At 36.1% G+C, this 16,276-nt stretch overlaps 3 protein-coding genes across 4 annotated transcripts in view; 1 reads left to right on the top strand and 2 right to left on the bottom strand.

Moving 5' to 3' along the window:
• The window catches only part of eml5 (EMAP like 5), a 44,223-nt gene extending 43,262 nt beyond the window's left edge, over positions 1 to 961 (bottom strand). For both annotated transcript variants that reach the window (XM_030126556.1, XM_030126555.1), the window contains exon 1: positions 447 to 961. In XM_030126556.1, coding sequence (XP_029982416.1) covers positions 447 to 643 — 197 coding nt within the window. In that variant the 5' untranslated portion in view covers positions 644 to 961. The remainder of the gene's footprint in view (positions 1 to 446) is intronic.
• Positions 962 to 1,678: 717 nt separating this feature from the next.
• ttc8 (tetratricopeptide repeat domain 8) lies at positions 1,679 to 6,448 on the top strand. The gene is made up of 15 exons (XM_030127081.1): positions 1,679 to 1,887; positions 2,217 to 2,243; positions 2,353 to 2,473; positions 2,572 to 2,635; positions 2,733 to 2,892; positions 3,100 to 3,189; positions 3,272 to 3,316; positions 3,409 to 3,494; positions 3,584 to 3,671; positions 3,783 to 3,893; positions 3,986 to 4,125; positions 4,220 to 4,394; positions 4,558 to 4,680; positions 5,430 to 5,513; positions 5,623 to 6,448. Exons 1-15 carry the CDS (start codon positions 1,774 to 1,776, stop codon positions 5,737 to 5,739), a joined length of 1,545 nt encoding a protein of 514 aa, XP_029982941.1. The 5' UTR covers positions 1,679 to 1,773; the 3' UTR covers positions 5,740 to 6,448.
• A 36-nt stretch (positions 6,449 to 6,484) lies between these two features.
• Positions 6,485 to 11,095, bottom strand: LOC115413236 (C-type lectin domain family 9 member A-like). The gene is made up of 4 exons (XM_030125970.1): positions 10,978 to 11,095; positions 9,885 to 10,001; positions 7,319 to 7,515; positions 6,485 to 7,200 (listed from the first exon to the last, which is right to left on the bottom strand). Exons 1-4 carry the CDS (start codon positions 11,093 to 11,095, stop codon positions 6,901 to 6,903), a joined length of 732 nt encoding a protein of 243 aa, XP_029981830.1. The 3' UTR covers positions 6,485 to 6,900.
• Between the last annotated feature and the right edge of the window lie 5,181 nt (positions 11,096 to 16,276).

Raw genomic sequence — 16,276 nt, forward strand, 5'->3', positions numbered from 1 at the left:
TTTCTTACTCTTTTTTGTTGTGTATGATAGATTTGATAATTGTTTTTTTTTTTTTTTTTTAACAAAACCAAAGTACAAGAAGCATACACATGATTTTGTGTTGCTTCTGCATGGTGACAACACTGGAGAGGAGTGGCAGCTGTAATGTGTAGTTGTGGGAGTGCTGGAGTGTCCTTGAGCAAGACACCACTGAGACCCCTCACAGACCCTCTGGATGCTGCTGTGTAGTTGTTAGCACCGTACAAGTCCCAATGAAGCTATAAAAAAATAAAATGAAATGAAATATATATCATATTACATGACACAAGGTGACACCAGCAGCCACAATGACAACAGTATCAATTCATTTTCTACTATGAGTCCCAGTCTGGTGCTGTCCGAGGTGCTGAAACCAAGTGTCGTGTACATATTCGTGTTGGGTTTTTTTGTTGTTGTTTTTTTTTTACCTGATTATGTCGTCGTTGTGTCCCAGGTAAAATTTCTGCTTGTGCTCCCGGGTGTTGTACACAACTCCCACACCGGCGACAAAATAGACTATTTCCTTGGCGGCGGTATAGTACAGGTTGTTGCGGCACTGATGTCCCCGGTATCCGTACACCCATTCCAGTCTCAGGTGGCAGTTGGGAGCAGTTCTGTCAGCCATGTCCGCACTTCCGTGTGTGTCTCTCTGTCGCTATCACGTAGGCTTTCCGATAAAGTGTCATTCACCAAAAAGGATTTATTTTAAGCCCGTGTGTCCCATTAGTTCCGTTGCATGTCCACCAGTCCAGCAAGAGCGATGAAATTAGGCATTTTTGAGTTTCATATGCACTAATGGTCTTCCTGTCCGGTCTGGTAAAAGCTCTCTGTCTCTACTTCAGAAACAGATATCTATACCTTTGTTTTCATTGTGAAAATATACTTGTACTTCTTCAGCACCGGGCTTGCGGTCTCCTCGACACAGGTCAAAGCTCCTGTCAAATCCTACAAAGATGGAGCTGTGCTGTTGTTCCGCATGCACCGCCCATAACAATGACGGACAGACCGTCTTCTCCAATCATAACAGTTAATTCAACCTCCGGTCAAAAAACAAGGAGGGGCAAATACCGTCATTACAAAAATGTTCGAGCCAGATAATGTAAGTTTCTTTACCCCATTACATTTCAAAATTATTTGGTACTCGAAATAAGTAACATTAAATTTTACGATTGTTTATGCACACAAATGCAAACAGGAAAGAGCTGTAGGATCATTTTGTTAAATAATAATAATAATAATAATAATAATAATAATAATAATAATAATAATAATGCAATCCTGAAATGTCATTTAAATTTATATGATTATGTTTTTGTTCCCTTCTTCAGTTTTTTCAATAATTTTAATCTGTCTTTCTTCAGCTTTTGGTTCATTAAATCCTACACTTTGAGCAACTTCGAATTTAACCTGGAAAGTCTATTCTTTGTTTTCCAACATTCTCTCTATACTTGCTTTATTTTATTTTATTTTATTTTATTTTATTTTAGTCTATTTTAGTCTATTTTATTTTTATTTTTTTTTGTCACATATGATTGTCTTTGTGTTGTTCCAGCTGTGTAGTTCCAGAAAATTTGTGCTTTTATTTTATTTTATTTTATTTTATTTTATTTTATTTTATTTTATTACCGGAAGCCACGCCAGGGATGGACCGCCCCTTTTTTTCGTTGCTTGGTGACAGAGGAAGCTTTGCTCTCGCCATGATTATATCGTCGTTAAACATCTAGTTAACAGACTAATTCTTTAACGATTGCAGCAATGGAGGTGACAATGGATCCTTTGTTCCTGGCTTGGAGCTATTTTAGGAGGCGAAAATTCCAACAGTGCGCGGATATTTGTACAAAATTATTACAAGACGGACCATACGACCAGGTACTTAGCCAGGATAGCTTAGCATGCTAGCGATTATGTATAATGAAAGCCTGCTACAGTAGAGTGCTAAAGCAGACAAGCTATAGGAACTGGTGCATAATCCTGATTAGCAGAGTCCTCTTAATTTCATATGGTCATCTATATCTAGACTTAAATCGTATATATCATTTAATTAAGCCAATGTAGCATTAACGTCTTCGCCCTGCATTTTGATGTTCTCCTTGCATTTCACTTTTTCATCCGCACCACTTCATCCTTTTCTGTTTCATTTCTCTCGTTTCTTTTCAACTGCTTTATTCTTTCAATAACTTACTGCACGCTATGTTAAGGACTCCCCATTGCTTACTACCTCAGAGGTAACTTTGACTGCTCGTTTCTGTTATTCTTTTTCATCATTTTTATTGATAGTGTGGTCGTAAAAGGTGATAATTTAGGTTATAGTTTAACATGACCTCTGTTTAACAGGCTGCATGGAGTCTGAAGACCCGTGCTTTCACAGAGATGGTATACATTGATGAAACTGAGGTTGACCAGGAGGGAATTGCTGAGTTGATGCTGGATGAAAGTTCTATTGCCCAAGTGGCACGTAAGTTTTGCCTCTTTCTCACTGCTTCAAAGTCAGTTAATTAATTAATTTAGTCTCTGTTTAATTTGGATGAGGTGATAAAATATTCTCTCCTGTAGGCCCTGGCACATCATTGAGACTCCCTGGAACAAGTCAAGGTGGAGGTCCCACGCAGGCTGTCAGGTAATGTTTGACAGATGATGTTTTTGGAATCATTTTCTTTACCTTCATGATATTTATGTGAAATAAATAACACGGTTTAATTTTTATTGAATGTTAGGCCTATGACACAGTCAGGACGCCCTATCACAGGATTTGTGAGACCCAGCACACAGTCAGGGCGTCCTGGAACAATGGAGCAGGCAATCAAGACTCCTCGTACTGCAAGCACAGCTCGTCCAGTCACTGGTGCTACTGGTAGATTTATCCGCCTGGGAACAGTAAGTGACTGTGACTGAGATTTAGACTGTCTGCACTCAAAATCTCAGAAAGAGTGAATTTATATGGAAGAAATGTCTGTTTTCCAAATTCTTTCCGAATTTCTTTGATGTGACAGCTTTTCGCATGATGCTTTTTTCTTTTTTTACACTGAAAATTACAACTATTTTTATGATGTTCCTCCATGTCTTGTTTCTTCACATCCCCAGGCTTCAATGTTGACCAATCCAGATGGGCCATTTATAAACTTGTCAAGATTAAACCTGGCCAAGTATTCCCAAAAGCCCCATTTATCTAGGGTAAGACTGAGATGTCTGGTACAAATCACACACTTTCCGTTGTGTTTCAGACATGTGAAGTAACCAACATTTCCCTCCTCAGACACTGTTTGAATACATCTTTCATCATGAAAATGATATAAAAAACGTAAGTGGTGAGAAATAGCATAGACTGTGTTATAGTGCAGGATTATTGGCAACGTATAATGCAAAAAAATATATCTAATATTTCGCTTGTAGGCTTTAGATTTGGCAGCTCAAGCTACTGAGCATGCTCAGTTCAAAGACTGGTGGTGGAAAGTTCAGCTGGGAAAATGTTACTACAGGTAAGTGACTCATGAACTAACAATTTGTTACTTCAAAGCCAGCTGAATTTTGAAATGCTTTTAATTATTAATATATTTGATGTTTGCAGACTTGGTTTATATCGTGAAGCAGAAAAACAGTTTAGATCAGCTCTCAATCACCAGGAGGTGGTAGACACATATCTCTACCTTGCAAAGGTAAAAATGTTTTAGCAGTTCTGAACTCCTCATTACAAGATTATGGTCATAATAGAAAATACTATCTCTACAACCCAAACACTTATTGTATATTTGTTTCCTCTTTGAAAGGTGTATCAGCGTCTGGATCAACCTATAACAGCACTTAACCTGTTCAAGCAAGGCTTGGACCACTTTCCCGGTGAAGTCACCCTACTAACAGGAATTGCGCGCATACATGAGGTATGTCATCATTAATATACACTTTTAACTCCACGACTGCCACACTGCAATGTGAAACTATGTTAACTGTCTTTACTGTGGTATTCTTCCAGGAAATGAACAATATTACATCAGCCACAGAGTACTACAAAGATGTCCTGAAGCAGGACAACACACATGTGGAGGCGATCGCCTGTATTGGTAGCAATCACTTCTACACTGATCAGCCTGAGATCGCCCTGCGTTTTTACAGGTCAGACAAACCTTAATGTGATAAAGCATATTTAAAGTATTGTTACTCTATTATTTTATCCCATCTATAACTCAATATGGATTTTCCTCTCTAGACGTCTTCTCCAGATGGGGGTGTATAACTGCCAGCTATACAACAACCTAGGCCTGTGCTGTTTCTACGCCCAACAGTACGACATGACTCTGTCCTCATTTGAGAGGGCTCTGGCTCTGGTAGCCAGTGACGAAGAGCAGGCTGATGTCTGGTATAACATAGGACATGTGGCTGTGGTGAGTTAAAAATTCTACAAAATATCAGACAGTACCAGGATGACTTAACAACAACGAACTACAAAACACTTCTTTTTATAGTATTGAGTTTCATCCAAAGTTTTGGCAAATGGCATTTAACAACATATAGATATAACAAAACATACAAAATCTTTGTTTGCAGGGAATAGGGGACTTGACATTGGCCTACCAGTGTTTTAAATTAGCGCTGGCTTTTAATAATGACCATGCTGAGGCCTACAACAACCTTGCTGTGTTGGAGCTGCGCAAAGGCCGCGTTGAACAGGTGAGTCATATTTATTTCTACTCTTCACATGAGCTATGATATTTCTAAGATGATGCAGCTGTCAGTACTCCACCTCATGGGTCCAACCAACTTAATCAGTTGTTTTGGTTCTTGTTATTGATCATTGATATTACCCTGATTACCTTATCTGTGCATAAAAATGGGGAAAAGCTAGAAAAGATCATAAATAAACAATATAATGCCACTGGGGACCAACTCCAACTATTAAAAGCCATTTAATTAATTTTACATTACCATGGCTTAGGTGGTTGCCAAATTGGCTCAGTTGCTGTGCCAAGGTCTTACAATAGAGGGGCAAAGCCTGCTGCACTGTGTGTATGGCTGGATGTTAAACCACAGAGAGACTGCCCCTAAAGTCTGATTTCAATAATGTAATACACCTATAAAATTATGACAACAGTAAATCACTAACAGATAAAGCCTTAGAGACCATGAGTCATTTCTTGGTTTTCTGATTTCACAGACTCACAGGCAGCCTACTGTAAATGAGATCACAGACTGTAGTTGCAGTGAGATATTTGCCATATGATGATGTAAATGTGTCATCTGGTGTAGAGGTGGTGGAGGCGAACCATCCCGACATAAGTGACAAAGTGATTTTCATGTCAGATTTTCATGTCTTACATTCTGAAAACATCTTAGTTAAAAATAATTTACAAGGCTTTTTCAGATGATAACACTACATTACACCGTGAACACTATTCATGTTTGTGTTGTGCTTGATGCAGTCTAAAGCCTTCCTGCAGACCGCTGCATCACTGGCTCCTCACATGTATGAGCCACACTTCAACCTCTCCATTCTTTCCGACAAGGTAATGAGAACCGTTTCAATAATATGAACTTCTAAAAAGTGAAACCGTTTAAGACAGTGTATAGCTTCATTGTACAGTCCACTGACGTCATGCCTGTGTGTATGTACAGATTGGAGATCTACAGAGCAGCTACACTGCAGCCCAGAAGTCTGAGGACGCCTTTCCAGAACATGTTGACACACAGCAGCTTCTCAAACTACTGCGGGAGCACTTTGCAGCACTGTGATGGTCTTTATGCACCGTCTAAATAATAAGTGAAACTGCTACATGGTTAAAAAATATATATACATGTATGTACATGTATGTTTATAATGTGACAAAGAAAAAGCTTAAATGTTTAGTCGTTGCAGCTTGGCATTAGTTATAGGTATGGACATTAGTTTTTGTTTGCATTTATGTGTTTACTTATGTAATTGTCCTAAAGTTCCAATTAATTCTACAAACAGTTCTGTTGAAATGGCCTTGTAATAGTATGTTTATTTAGTTTATAGGATGTTTGTGACAGCTTTAATCCCTCTGATGCACGAGCTGCTTCATCCATCATTTACACATTACATCTGAGAAGCAACACAATGGAAAAGACACAAATGATAGCAGTTAGACAAATGATATCAATGATTTTACTATGTTCAAACTGTCACCATATGTTCTGTGTCATGAGTTGTCCATGTATGAATCGTGCTTTACACAACTTACACCACTTTGTGGAAATCTACAGTTTCTGTAAAAATGGAGGTTTCTCTTATGTACTAGTAGCTTACTGTACTGTATAGTTTTGTATAATACAAATACTTCTGTATATAGCAAAGGTGAAGATTTTATTTATTACAGTACACTGAGTAACAGAAATTTTTATAGATGTATTTTTCATATGGCAGTCTTTCTTGCCATTTTGTAATCTCAACAAATATAATAAAAATGGCCAATTCACAAGATGTATAAAAGTCTCTAAGGTGGAGTTAATTCTTCTTTCAGACAAGTGAACTCGCAGATGTTGGTGCCATTTCACAGATCCATTTCAACTCATGATTGCATGGGGCATCATTCCAACCCTTAAAGGGGTTGTTTCTGGGATATGTGGCTGCACAGTCCTCCTCTCCCACGTTATTGGGCTCTCCATCATTCCAGAATCTGAAACAAACAAAAATGGGTCATTTAACTACAAAGTTACATTACATTTGCTTCCTTTGAGCCTGTAGTTTTTGATGTGTGCTGTATTCTTTACCCCTCATTCACTCTTGTTCCATCCAGCCATCTCCAAATCCCTTCTACTTCCGAGTCTCTTGCTCCAATCCAGAAGCCGCTATAGACCATGGGTCTTGATGGGTCTTGATAATGATTTACTAACTCACTTATAGCCAGCTGGAATATTAGAAATGCACAGGCCTCAGAATACATTTATAAACAGTTTTTTTTTTAAATTTATGAAGTTACTTTGTCTACTCAATGTATAGTCTCCTAAAATGCAATTTGTGTTGAATACAATACTGAGACTTACCTGTTTTTCTTTGTTGTCTATCACTGCCAGGTCACCACCATACCTCTTGCAAAAATTTCTGCTCTCACCCCATGATTTGCGCATTACAGTGTCAGAGAAGGGGAAATAGTAACACTGTGAGTTCACAAAAGTCCATCCTGGCAAACAGTGTCTGCAGCCCTCCTCTGTCACCGCAGAAAGAAGAGATATTATGTGTCATCAACCCCATCATGAGACTGATAAAAACCTGATGAAACTGTACAAAGTGCTCACCTATCATTGGTATGTGGGATTTCAAGGCTGTAATTTCCATCTGAATTCGGTTAACCTGTGTTTCATAGTCTTTGCTCCTTCTCTTCTGGTGTTCGAGCTCCCACTTGGTAAGCCTCTGTAGACTGAGCTCTTTTGCCAACTGTTCCTTGACTTCATCTCTGTTCTTAACTGCAGTGTTGTATGCATCCTGCAGTTTGGCCACCTCAGCGCTGATGTCCCTTACTGTACGCTCACCATCAGTGAGTCTGTTGTCTGTAAGAAATGTATCGTCTCTGTCATTCTTATAGACAGAAAAATTACACTGGTCAACAACAAATTTATTGTTTAAGTTTTTTGAGCTGATTTAGGATAATTTTGGTGTGCTGAATCCAAAAATCACATTAATTTTGCTCAATCAGGTCAACTTTCTGAACTATGCTACATATTGGCTTTTTAACATTTTTGCTTACATTTATGGGCATTTTCACATTATATGATACAAAATTCTTTCATAGTTCTTGCAATAAACGAGTTCTGAAGATTTTACTTTTGCCAATTTATGATTAATGTTTTTTTTAATATTACTGGGGAATGAAATGGCTTTGACTAGAAGATCTTGCAAAAATAAGCCTGATGTATTCTGCTACATCTGCGGTGAATACACCATTGTACCTAACAGGAATCCTGTTAGAAAATGATTTTTTTTCTCTTAAAACCTATTTTGGGTGAGAACTAATAAATAACTGATAAAGTCAAAAAAATGTCATCAATTTTGTGAGAAGATCAAATTTTCAAAATCAAATTAGCAAAAAAACCTGACCTGATTGAGAAACATAGATGTCATTTTTGGATGTAGCGGTGCAAAATAGTCCCAATTCAGTTGAAAAAACCTAGACAACTTGCAAAAAGCATTTTTTTGTAACCCAGTGTTATTAGATCATCAAAGGTCATCAAAAACAATGGTTATGTAATCAAGTACTAACTCCTGTGTGTATCATGTGACTAAAACAGACAGAAAAGAAAACACAGAATGCCTAAAAGCACTGTTTTTGGCAGAACAATGCCATAGCTATTGATGTAAGGACTGAAGTGATTTTGTTATTATCAAGAAAACATGTAAAATGGATAGATATCAGCTCTGAAATTAAACTCTTATGAGCAGTTTTTGTTGTTATCATTATATTTGTCCAAACAAATGAACCTTTAGTTGTACTAGGCATTAAAATTAACAAGAAATTGAAGAAAACAAGGGTGGTCTAGTATTTTTTTCCATAACTGTGTACACACACGTAGGCTTAATACATATATTTTACACTTAAACCTGCATTTACTCATTTTGACCACACAGGGGCAGTATAATACTAGTACTTCAGTAAAGTTAATATTTATATGTCCAGTGATCTGTGTTGGTGTCCAGCTGATCAGTTTAAGTCCAGCACCTACTCTTCTCTTATTTCTGTTTTGGTCTCCACCAGCTGAAGGTGGAAGTACCTTGCTATTTATTCTGTTGCCCACTAACTTAAGTTGTCACAAAACTGTGGCTGGTGAAGAACTTTATGAATCATTCAGTGGTGAGTCAAAAATGTACACTTATTCATCATAACAGTTCAGCTAAAATGAGCATTTACTTTTTTTTTTTGCACCTTTTACTTTTTTTGTGTGTTGTTTTCATCTTATTACATCTTTTATTTTGTTTTTGTCATGTATCTTTAGGTTGGCTTGTTCTAATTTTGATACATCTGTTGAATTTTTGAGTTTTACAACTGAGCCCTGTCCCTCATGTCACATGACTTTGGTGAGTTCAACATTAGCGAACTCTGAGAGAGGTATATATCATATTAATGTATAATTTAATGTGACATTCAATTCAATTAAAAAAATTTATTACAAAATTATTACAGTTATTAAAATCAACAAACTGATCAACAAAATACATTTTGTAATAGGACACCCCAGACACAGAACTCAGCTTATAAATGGGGGCCCCTAAACGTGTAATAAGAGGCACATTTACATTATAATCTTTAATGTTCTAAATAACTACACAAACAATATTTTAAAATATTTACCCATCTACCTAACAATGATTTATTCCTTTCCTCAATCCTCTTTTAACCTCCTAAGACCCAGGACATGTCAGCAAAGTACAAGCTTTTTTGTTTTTTATTAAATAAATGCCTATATTGGAAACATCATGATGCAACAGTTCTTTCAGGTGCAGTTTTTAACATTTTTATGGAATGTCCTTTGTGGTGGACAGTTTTCTTTTCTTTTCTTTTCTTTCTTTTTTTTTTTTTTTTTGTATAAAGTTGTGAAACTCTTGTCCACAAATGTATTAGTATATTCCAATATTCTTAGATATTTTTATAGTAATAGGGCTTTGCCAACATAAGTAAAGAGTTTATATGATTGATATACCAGCCATCAGACATTTGGTGACTCAACCTTTGGCAAAAGCAGAGTTAATGGGTTCAATACTGTGAATAATTCCTTCATGTAGCCTATTAAAATATATTAGTATTACAATAACACTTGCTGTTTTGTTGTCTTTACCCTTGTTTCCAAAGATCTATATCTAAGCATTTGTTGGAAATATAAGTAATGAATGTAGTTTCAGTTGTTGTGAAGTTTAAGAGACTTACAATAGACTCCCAGGCCAATATCAACAGCGAGCAGAATAACAGCCAACACTGACAGACACACTGTAATCAGTCTGTAATGATTCAGACAGGAATCAGGCCTCACCATGGACAGGGACACTGTACAGGGAGGGTCACAAATAATATCAGAGCCAGAATAAGTCACAATAGGCACAACAAAACTATAAAATAAATTAGTAACAACAGAAAGGAAACACAGAAACATCTGAAATACTTCCATTCTGACGTCACACTTAGTAAGATTATGTTAGTTAATGAATGAGGGTTAAATAAATAAGGGTTAAGGTTGTTTTGGTGAATATTAAGTGGAATTAAAGTAATTTAAATTATTTATTGGTTCAATTTTAAACAATTACTGTGTAAAACAAAACAAAACAAAAAAAAATCTAACAACAATAAGTATTTTTTCATGCAAGTAAAGAACTGGTTTTATTTTAATGAAATTCCACCAATTTTTTTTTCTTAATAGTGATAATTACTATTTATCTAAATCTTGTGAACAATGAGTGAAGTATGTATTTCGTATGAGTGTGAAATGCAGCACAGTGACAAATAATATAATTAAATAGATTTACATTTGATGAAAAAGTGATTAAATTATACTAAAATTGTTTAAGTGAATTTAACTAAATTTACATAGAGTCTAGAGTTTTAGATTAACTAATATTTTACTAATATTATAAAATTATGAAACACATAAAAAACCTTACTATATTTAACATTTTATGCTTTTCTTGTGAAACTGATTCTATTGAGTGCTTAGTTCGTATTATGTACATTTGATCAAGTTTTGAAAAGATTGTAATGTTTCACAGCTTCAAATTAATGATATTTTACTATGTTAACATGATGTTTGTTAAGTAATTACTGCCCTAATTTTTTACAGTGTAATTTACAATTTTAACATTTTTAATAGTATCTTCAACATTAAATACAAAATTACTGAATAACTTTGTTCATATGTATGTTGTGTTAAATAACAAATATAATCAGCGTAGGTATTACATTTCAGAATGTTTAGAAACTCGTATTGTGATGAAAAAAATTCTATAAACTCCATGAAATCAGTTTTTACCTTGTCGTTCGTCTTCGTTTGTGTACAGAGGGTTATCATCTGCATTTAATTCATCCTGAGAAACCAATTTGTTGTATGTTCGCTCAAAGGTGCTGCGTAAGTTCCCTCCATCTTCCATTTTGAACATTAAAATGACAGCAGTGTTGTTGAGGAGAAACTCTTGGTTAGGACATTGACCCAAATGTGTGTGTGTGTGTGTGTGTGTGTGTGTGTGTGTGTGTGTGTGTGTGTGTGTGCGTGTGTGTGTGTGTCACATTACAAACAGAAAAGCTCACTTGTTAAATATTCACAGACATTTTTTGAAGTGAAGCTTAATTTTCTTATAACCCAAACAAACTAAGAGATACCCAGATTTTAAAACACTTTCTCTTCCAAATGAAATACAAGACCAACACATTGTTCTCTGTGTTTAGCAGCATATATAATGATTTATTAGACATTCACTGATCAAACATTAATCATTACTTTGACCCGATTTCTATTTATAGTTGTAGACTTTCAAGAAATGATCTGTAAAAATGTCCAGTGTTGTTCTGAAAATCCAGTGTTTGTTGCCTCAGCAGAGATTAAAAGTTTTTTAACAGAAATATTTATTTTCCACAAACACTGTAACACACAGTAATGTCAAACACAAACACAGTAATGTCCAGTCAGAGGGCAAACTTTAATTGATTGCCATTCCAACATTTATTTCAATATAAAGTAGGTCCTATTATGGATCATTCCTTATGGTCCAACTAAAACAAAAATGAATTTCAAAGTAAAAATGTGGGTCATTTAGCAACACTAATCTGTCAAATTGTCTCTAAAATGTCCCATCAGAGAGATTTCAAAGACCATGTTTTAACCCTTACACAGAAAATCACCACAGACTTCTAAAAATGACTTATTTATAACACAAATCAACAGAAACTGTACGTGTGTACCGAGATACAGTTTAATGTGAAAAGATTCTTTGAAATCACATGTGTAAATGTGACACATTTTATTTGTCCAGTTGCTGTCCTTTTCTAGCTCGCCTGCATCTCACATATCCAGTACAGTCGATGGTTTTGACAGTCTGCATTATACAACATCTTTGAATTATGAGGATCACGAAGAAAAGCAGCACAGTGTCCGGTCTGAGGCAGAGTACGGCTCGGCTGTCCATACCTCCAGTACCTTGGGTAAATCAAAATATAATTTAGTTGTACTTTATTTTTCACTCATGATGAAACTGTACAGTACATACAGTGTGAATATTGTTGCATTGACAGTGTGTGACATGCTTACGTTCTGCTCACTTCAGCGACGTTGTTGATCCAGACCCAAACGTTCTCTGTCGCTGTATCAGAGAGGCCGATCCAGAATCCATTCTGCCACCACAAACCAGGGGAGGAAACTCTTGGATAGTTCTGAACAATTACATCCTGCAAAAATAAAAGGCTTATTATTTATTAGAAGGGTTTTCTGAGGCTTGCTTTAAGTTTAGGTGTTTTTTACCTCCGCCAAGGAGGTTATGTTTTTGCCAGGGTTTGTTTGTTTGTTTGTTTGTCTGTTTGTTTGTTTGTTTGTCTGTCCGTTAGTGTGCAACATAACTCAAAAAGTTATGGACAGATTTGGATGAAATTTTCAGGGTTTGTTGGAAATGGGATAAGGAAGAAATGATTAAATTTTGGTGGTGATCGGGGGTGGGGGGGCCCACGGGGGGGCGCAGACCAGAAAATTTCATCAAAATCTGTCCATAACTTTTTGAGTTATGTTGCACACTAACGGACAGACAAACAGACAGACAGACAAACAAACAAACAAACAAACCCTGGCAAAAACATAACCTCCTTGGCGTGGGGGGGCCCACGGGGGGGCCACTGATCAGCCTTGGCAGAGGTCTGCGCTCTCCGAGTGCTTTTCTAGTTACCTCCGCCAAGGAGGTTATGTTTTTGCCAGGGTTTGTTTGTTTGTTTATTTGTTTGTCTGTCCGTTAGTGTGCAACATAACTCAAAAAGTTATGGACAGATTTGGATGAAATTTTCAGGGTTTGTTGGAAATGGGATAAGGAAGAAATGATTAAATTTTGGTGGTGATCGGGGGTGGGGGGGCCCACGGGGGGCGCCACTGATCAGCCTTGGCGGAGGTCTGCGCTCTCCGAGTGCTTCTAGTTTCTTATTACTTCTGTCAAGGTGGTTATGTTTTTGCCGGCGTTTGTTTGTTTGTCTGTCCATGTGCAAGATAACTCAAAAAGTTATGGATGGATTTGGATGAAAATTTCAGGAAATGTTGATACTGGCACAAGGAACAAATGATTAAATTTTGGTGGTGATGAATAGGGGTACATTTGACTCGGTGGCTGTTATAAGAATAAACGGCCGTATTTTTAATCCAGATTTATCTTGACTATAGTTAATGGTGGGGGTGGGTGGGAGGGGCATGGATCTGCCTTGGCGGAGGTCTGCGCTCTCCAAGTGCTTCTAGTTATTGCTGTTATTTGACTAAAATCACTGAATTTTTGCCTAATTGTGAATTTGGAGACATTACAACAGAGTCTGGTTTTGACCAACTCTATATATAAAGTGTCATGAGATAACTTTTGTTGTGATCTGGTGCTATATAAATAAAATTTGATTGGATTTGATTGGTTTTCCCCAGTAAGTCACTTTGGAAAAAAGTGTCTGCCAAATGCATAAATGTAAATGTAAATGTACAACATTTAGAAATGCAAAGCGAATCTGATCATTGATGAAAGCAACACAGAATAATTTAATGAATATTACACAACCTTCAGCATAGGTACTATGAAAAACATGTGAGTATTAATAAAGTAGAGACAGCCTTTTGTTACACTGTTACCCATAAAATTGGAATAATTTTGTTTTTAGATACATTCCTCTTTTTATTCCTGTTGATACACATCAGTAATCACCCTCTCAATCATGAGAAGAGGTAAAAATTATTTACCCAAACTTCATGGCCAACAGTGTATTATTCCTTTTTTTCTCCCATTTCTTAATTTTCCCTTTCTTTTCTTTTTTATGTCTTCACGCCTCTTTTCCATTTTTTTTTTTCCATTTTTGACAAGACTCTTTGTTGTCAAAAAGTGTTGGTGATGGCATCCTTATGGGTAATAAATTACTTTTATCAGACTTGTTTCTGGCTGTTGTATTTCACAGCTTTTACTTTTTGAACATTGATTATTGTTTTTTTGTCACTGCTTTTTTTTTATTCTTTTGTTTTTCATGCTTTCTGCCCCTGTCCGTGATGAACACCTGATTCTCTCTAAATGTCGAGATGTGTTTGTGACCCAGTGAAGCACCTGCTACTACTAAAGAGCTGATCTTTTTTAGTGTAATCTCAGTCTGAACTATCAGATCAGAATTCATGCAGTCACTCAAATGCTATAAGTCATTCAAATACAACACATACATGAATACAGCAGCAAAATGAATCCACAACATCCCAATAAAGCGCTGACAGGGACCTGTTTACGTCAGTATGAATAGTCTTTGGACGTGTTACTTCACATGGGGAAGTAAAATTTGATCCAGTGCAAATGGAACCACTAACATAAACTGTAAACCACAATTCCTTCACTTCTCTTCTCTGCAGGTTCAACTTTTAACCCAGGATGAAAACTCTTCACATGTGCTCTTCTATGACTGATCTCAGCTAAACCATCAGTGATTTATTCTTTCCAAGCAAAAATCACATATTTGATTTAACCCATAAAGACCCAGTGCTACTTTTGTGGCAGTTCCTAGATGAATTTTTTTCTCTATTTAACTTTTTTAAGTGATTTATCACCATTTATTGTAATATTATCCTCTATTTTTATCATTTTTTACTGTTAATCATGTTTTTTTTCTGCTTTTAATTTCTTACATTTGATTTAGATATTCATGAAAACTCAGAATTAATTCAAAAGTTATTACATCAAAACAGAAAAACAACTGAAGAAAAAGTGAGTTTTGCAGCAAAGCTATCATTAACTGAACTTAAATCAAGTGTCTCCATCCACTGTCCTTGATCCAACTCCATGGGTTTTACTGGTGAATCAATGTTGTAGAAGATAACGGTGTTTCCATGTTCACTACGGAGCCTCTGAATGTCCAAATGGGTCATATCTGATGACCATGAAAAGATGACAAACTGCATTTTTACCCCCGTTATTTACATGTATTGACAGGATTAGTCGACCAACAGGTATTTAACAGTTAAGATTAGTGGATAGTTTTGGTCAATGGTGGATGTTTGGGTCTTTATGGGTTTAAAATGTACACATTTCTCTCACATAAGAGTCAACAAAATATCTCCAAGATTCAGAATGGTGGTTGCTGAGAAACACTCTGCAATTTCATTACAATTATTTCTAAGAAAATTTCCAGTAAAAAGTTCTGTAATGTAAATAATTGCAAACTTACCATAAATTAATCAACATATCTATCTATCTATCTATCTATCTATCTATCTATCTATCTATCTATCTATCTATCTATCTATCTATCTATCTATCTATCTATCTATCTATCTATCTATCTATCTATCTCTCTCCACACACACACACACACACACACACACATATATATATATATATAAATTCAATTCAATTCAATATCTTTCAGAACACACATAAACAAATGCTGTTGCCTAAAATCCCAGAATGTTTTAATATTAATGAATAGGGGTACATTTGACCCGGTGGCTGTTATAAGAATAAATGGCCGTATTTTTAATCCAGATTTATCTTGACTATAGTTAATGGTGGGGGATGTAACACGACATAGGTTCAGTTTCAGTTCAGTAACAGTTTCTTTCCCACCACCATCTGTATTTTAAATAAGGAACTGTAAATAGGGGATGTGCAATTCCCTCTGAAAATTGTGCAATAACTTTTGACTTAATTGTGCAATAAGTACTTATTTATTCTCTCATTTTATATTTATTTAGTACTTACTACACTACCTCGCCAGTATTTTATAACTTATTTTATCTCAGGTGTTTTTTAGGGACCGAGCCGAGAGGGCAGGTCCACTCACACAGTGAGTGGACTTGCCAGAAGGCAAGGCCCCTATTGTTTTTCGTTCGTTTTTTATTATTATTATTATTATTATTTTTCCGCCACCACTTTGAACTGGATTTTGACCCCCTAAACATGCTCCAAAACTCACCAAATTTGGCATGTATGTCAGGTCTGGTGAAAAATTTGATAAAATGAAAAATTTAACCCTGTTGGTGCCAAAATGGGCTCTCTAGCACCACCTATGTCAAAAAACACGGAAACCACCATAGCGGCCAGCAGGAATGTCCGAGAGACATGAAACCAATG

Source organism: Sphaeramia orbicularis, chromosome 22 (genome assembly GCF_902148855.1).
Source record: "Sphaeramia orbicularis chromosome 22, fSphaOr1.1, whole genome shotgun sequence".
Classification (NCBI taxonomy): Eukaryota; Metazoa; Chordata; class Actinopteri; order Kurtiformes; family Apogonidae; genus Sphaeramia; species Sphaeramia orbicularis.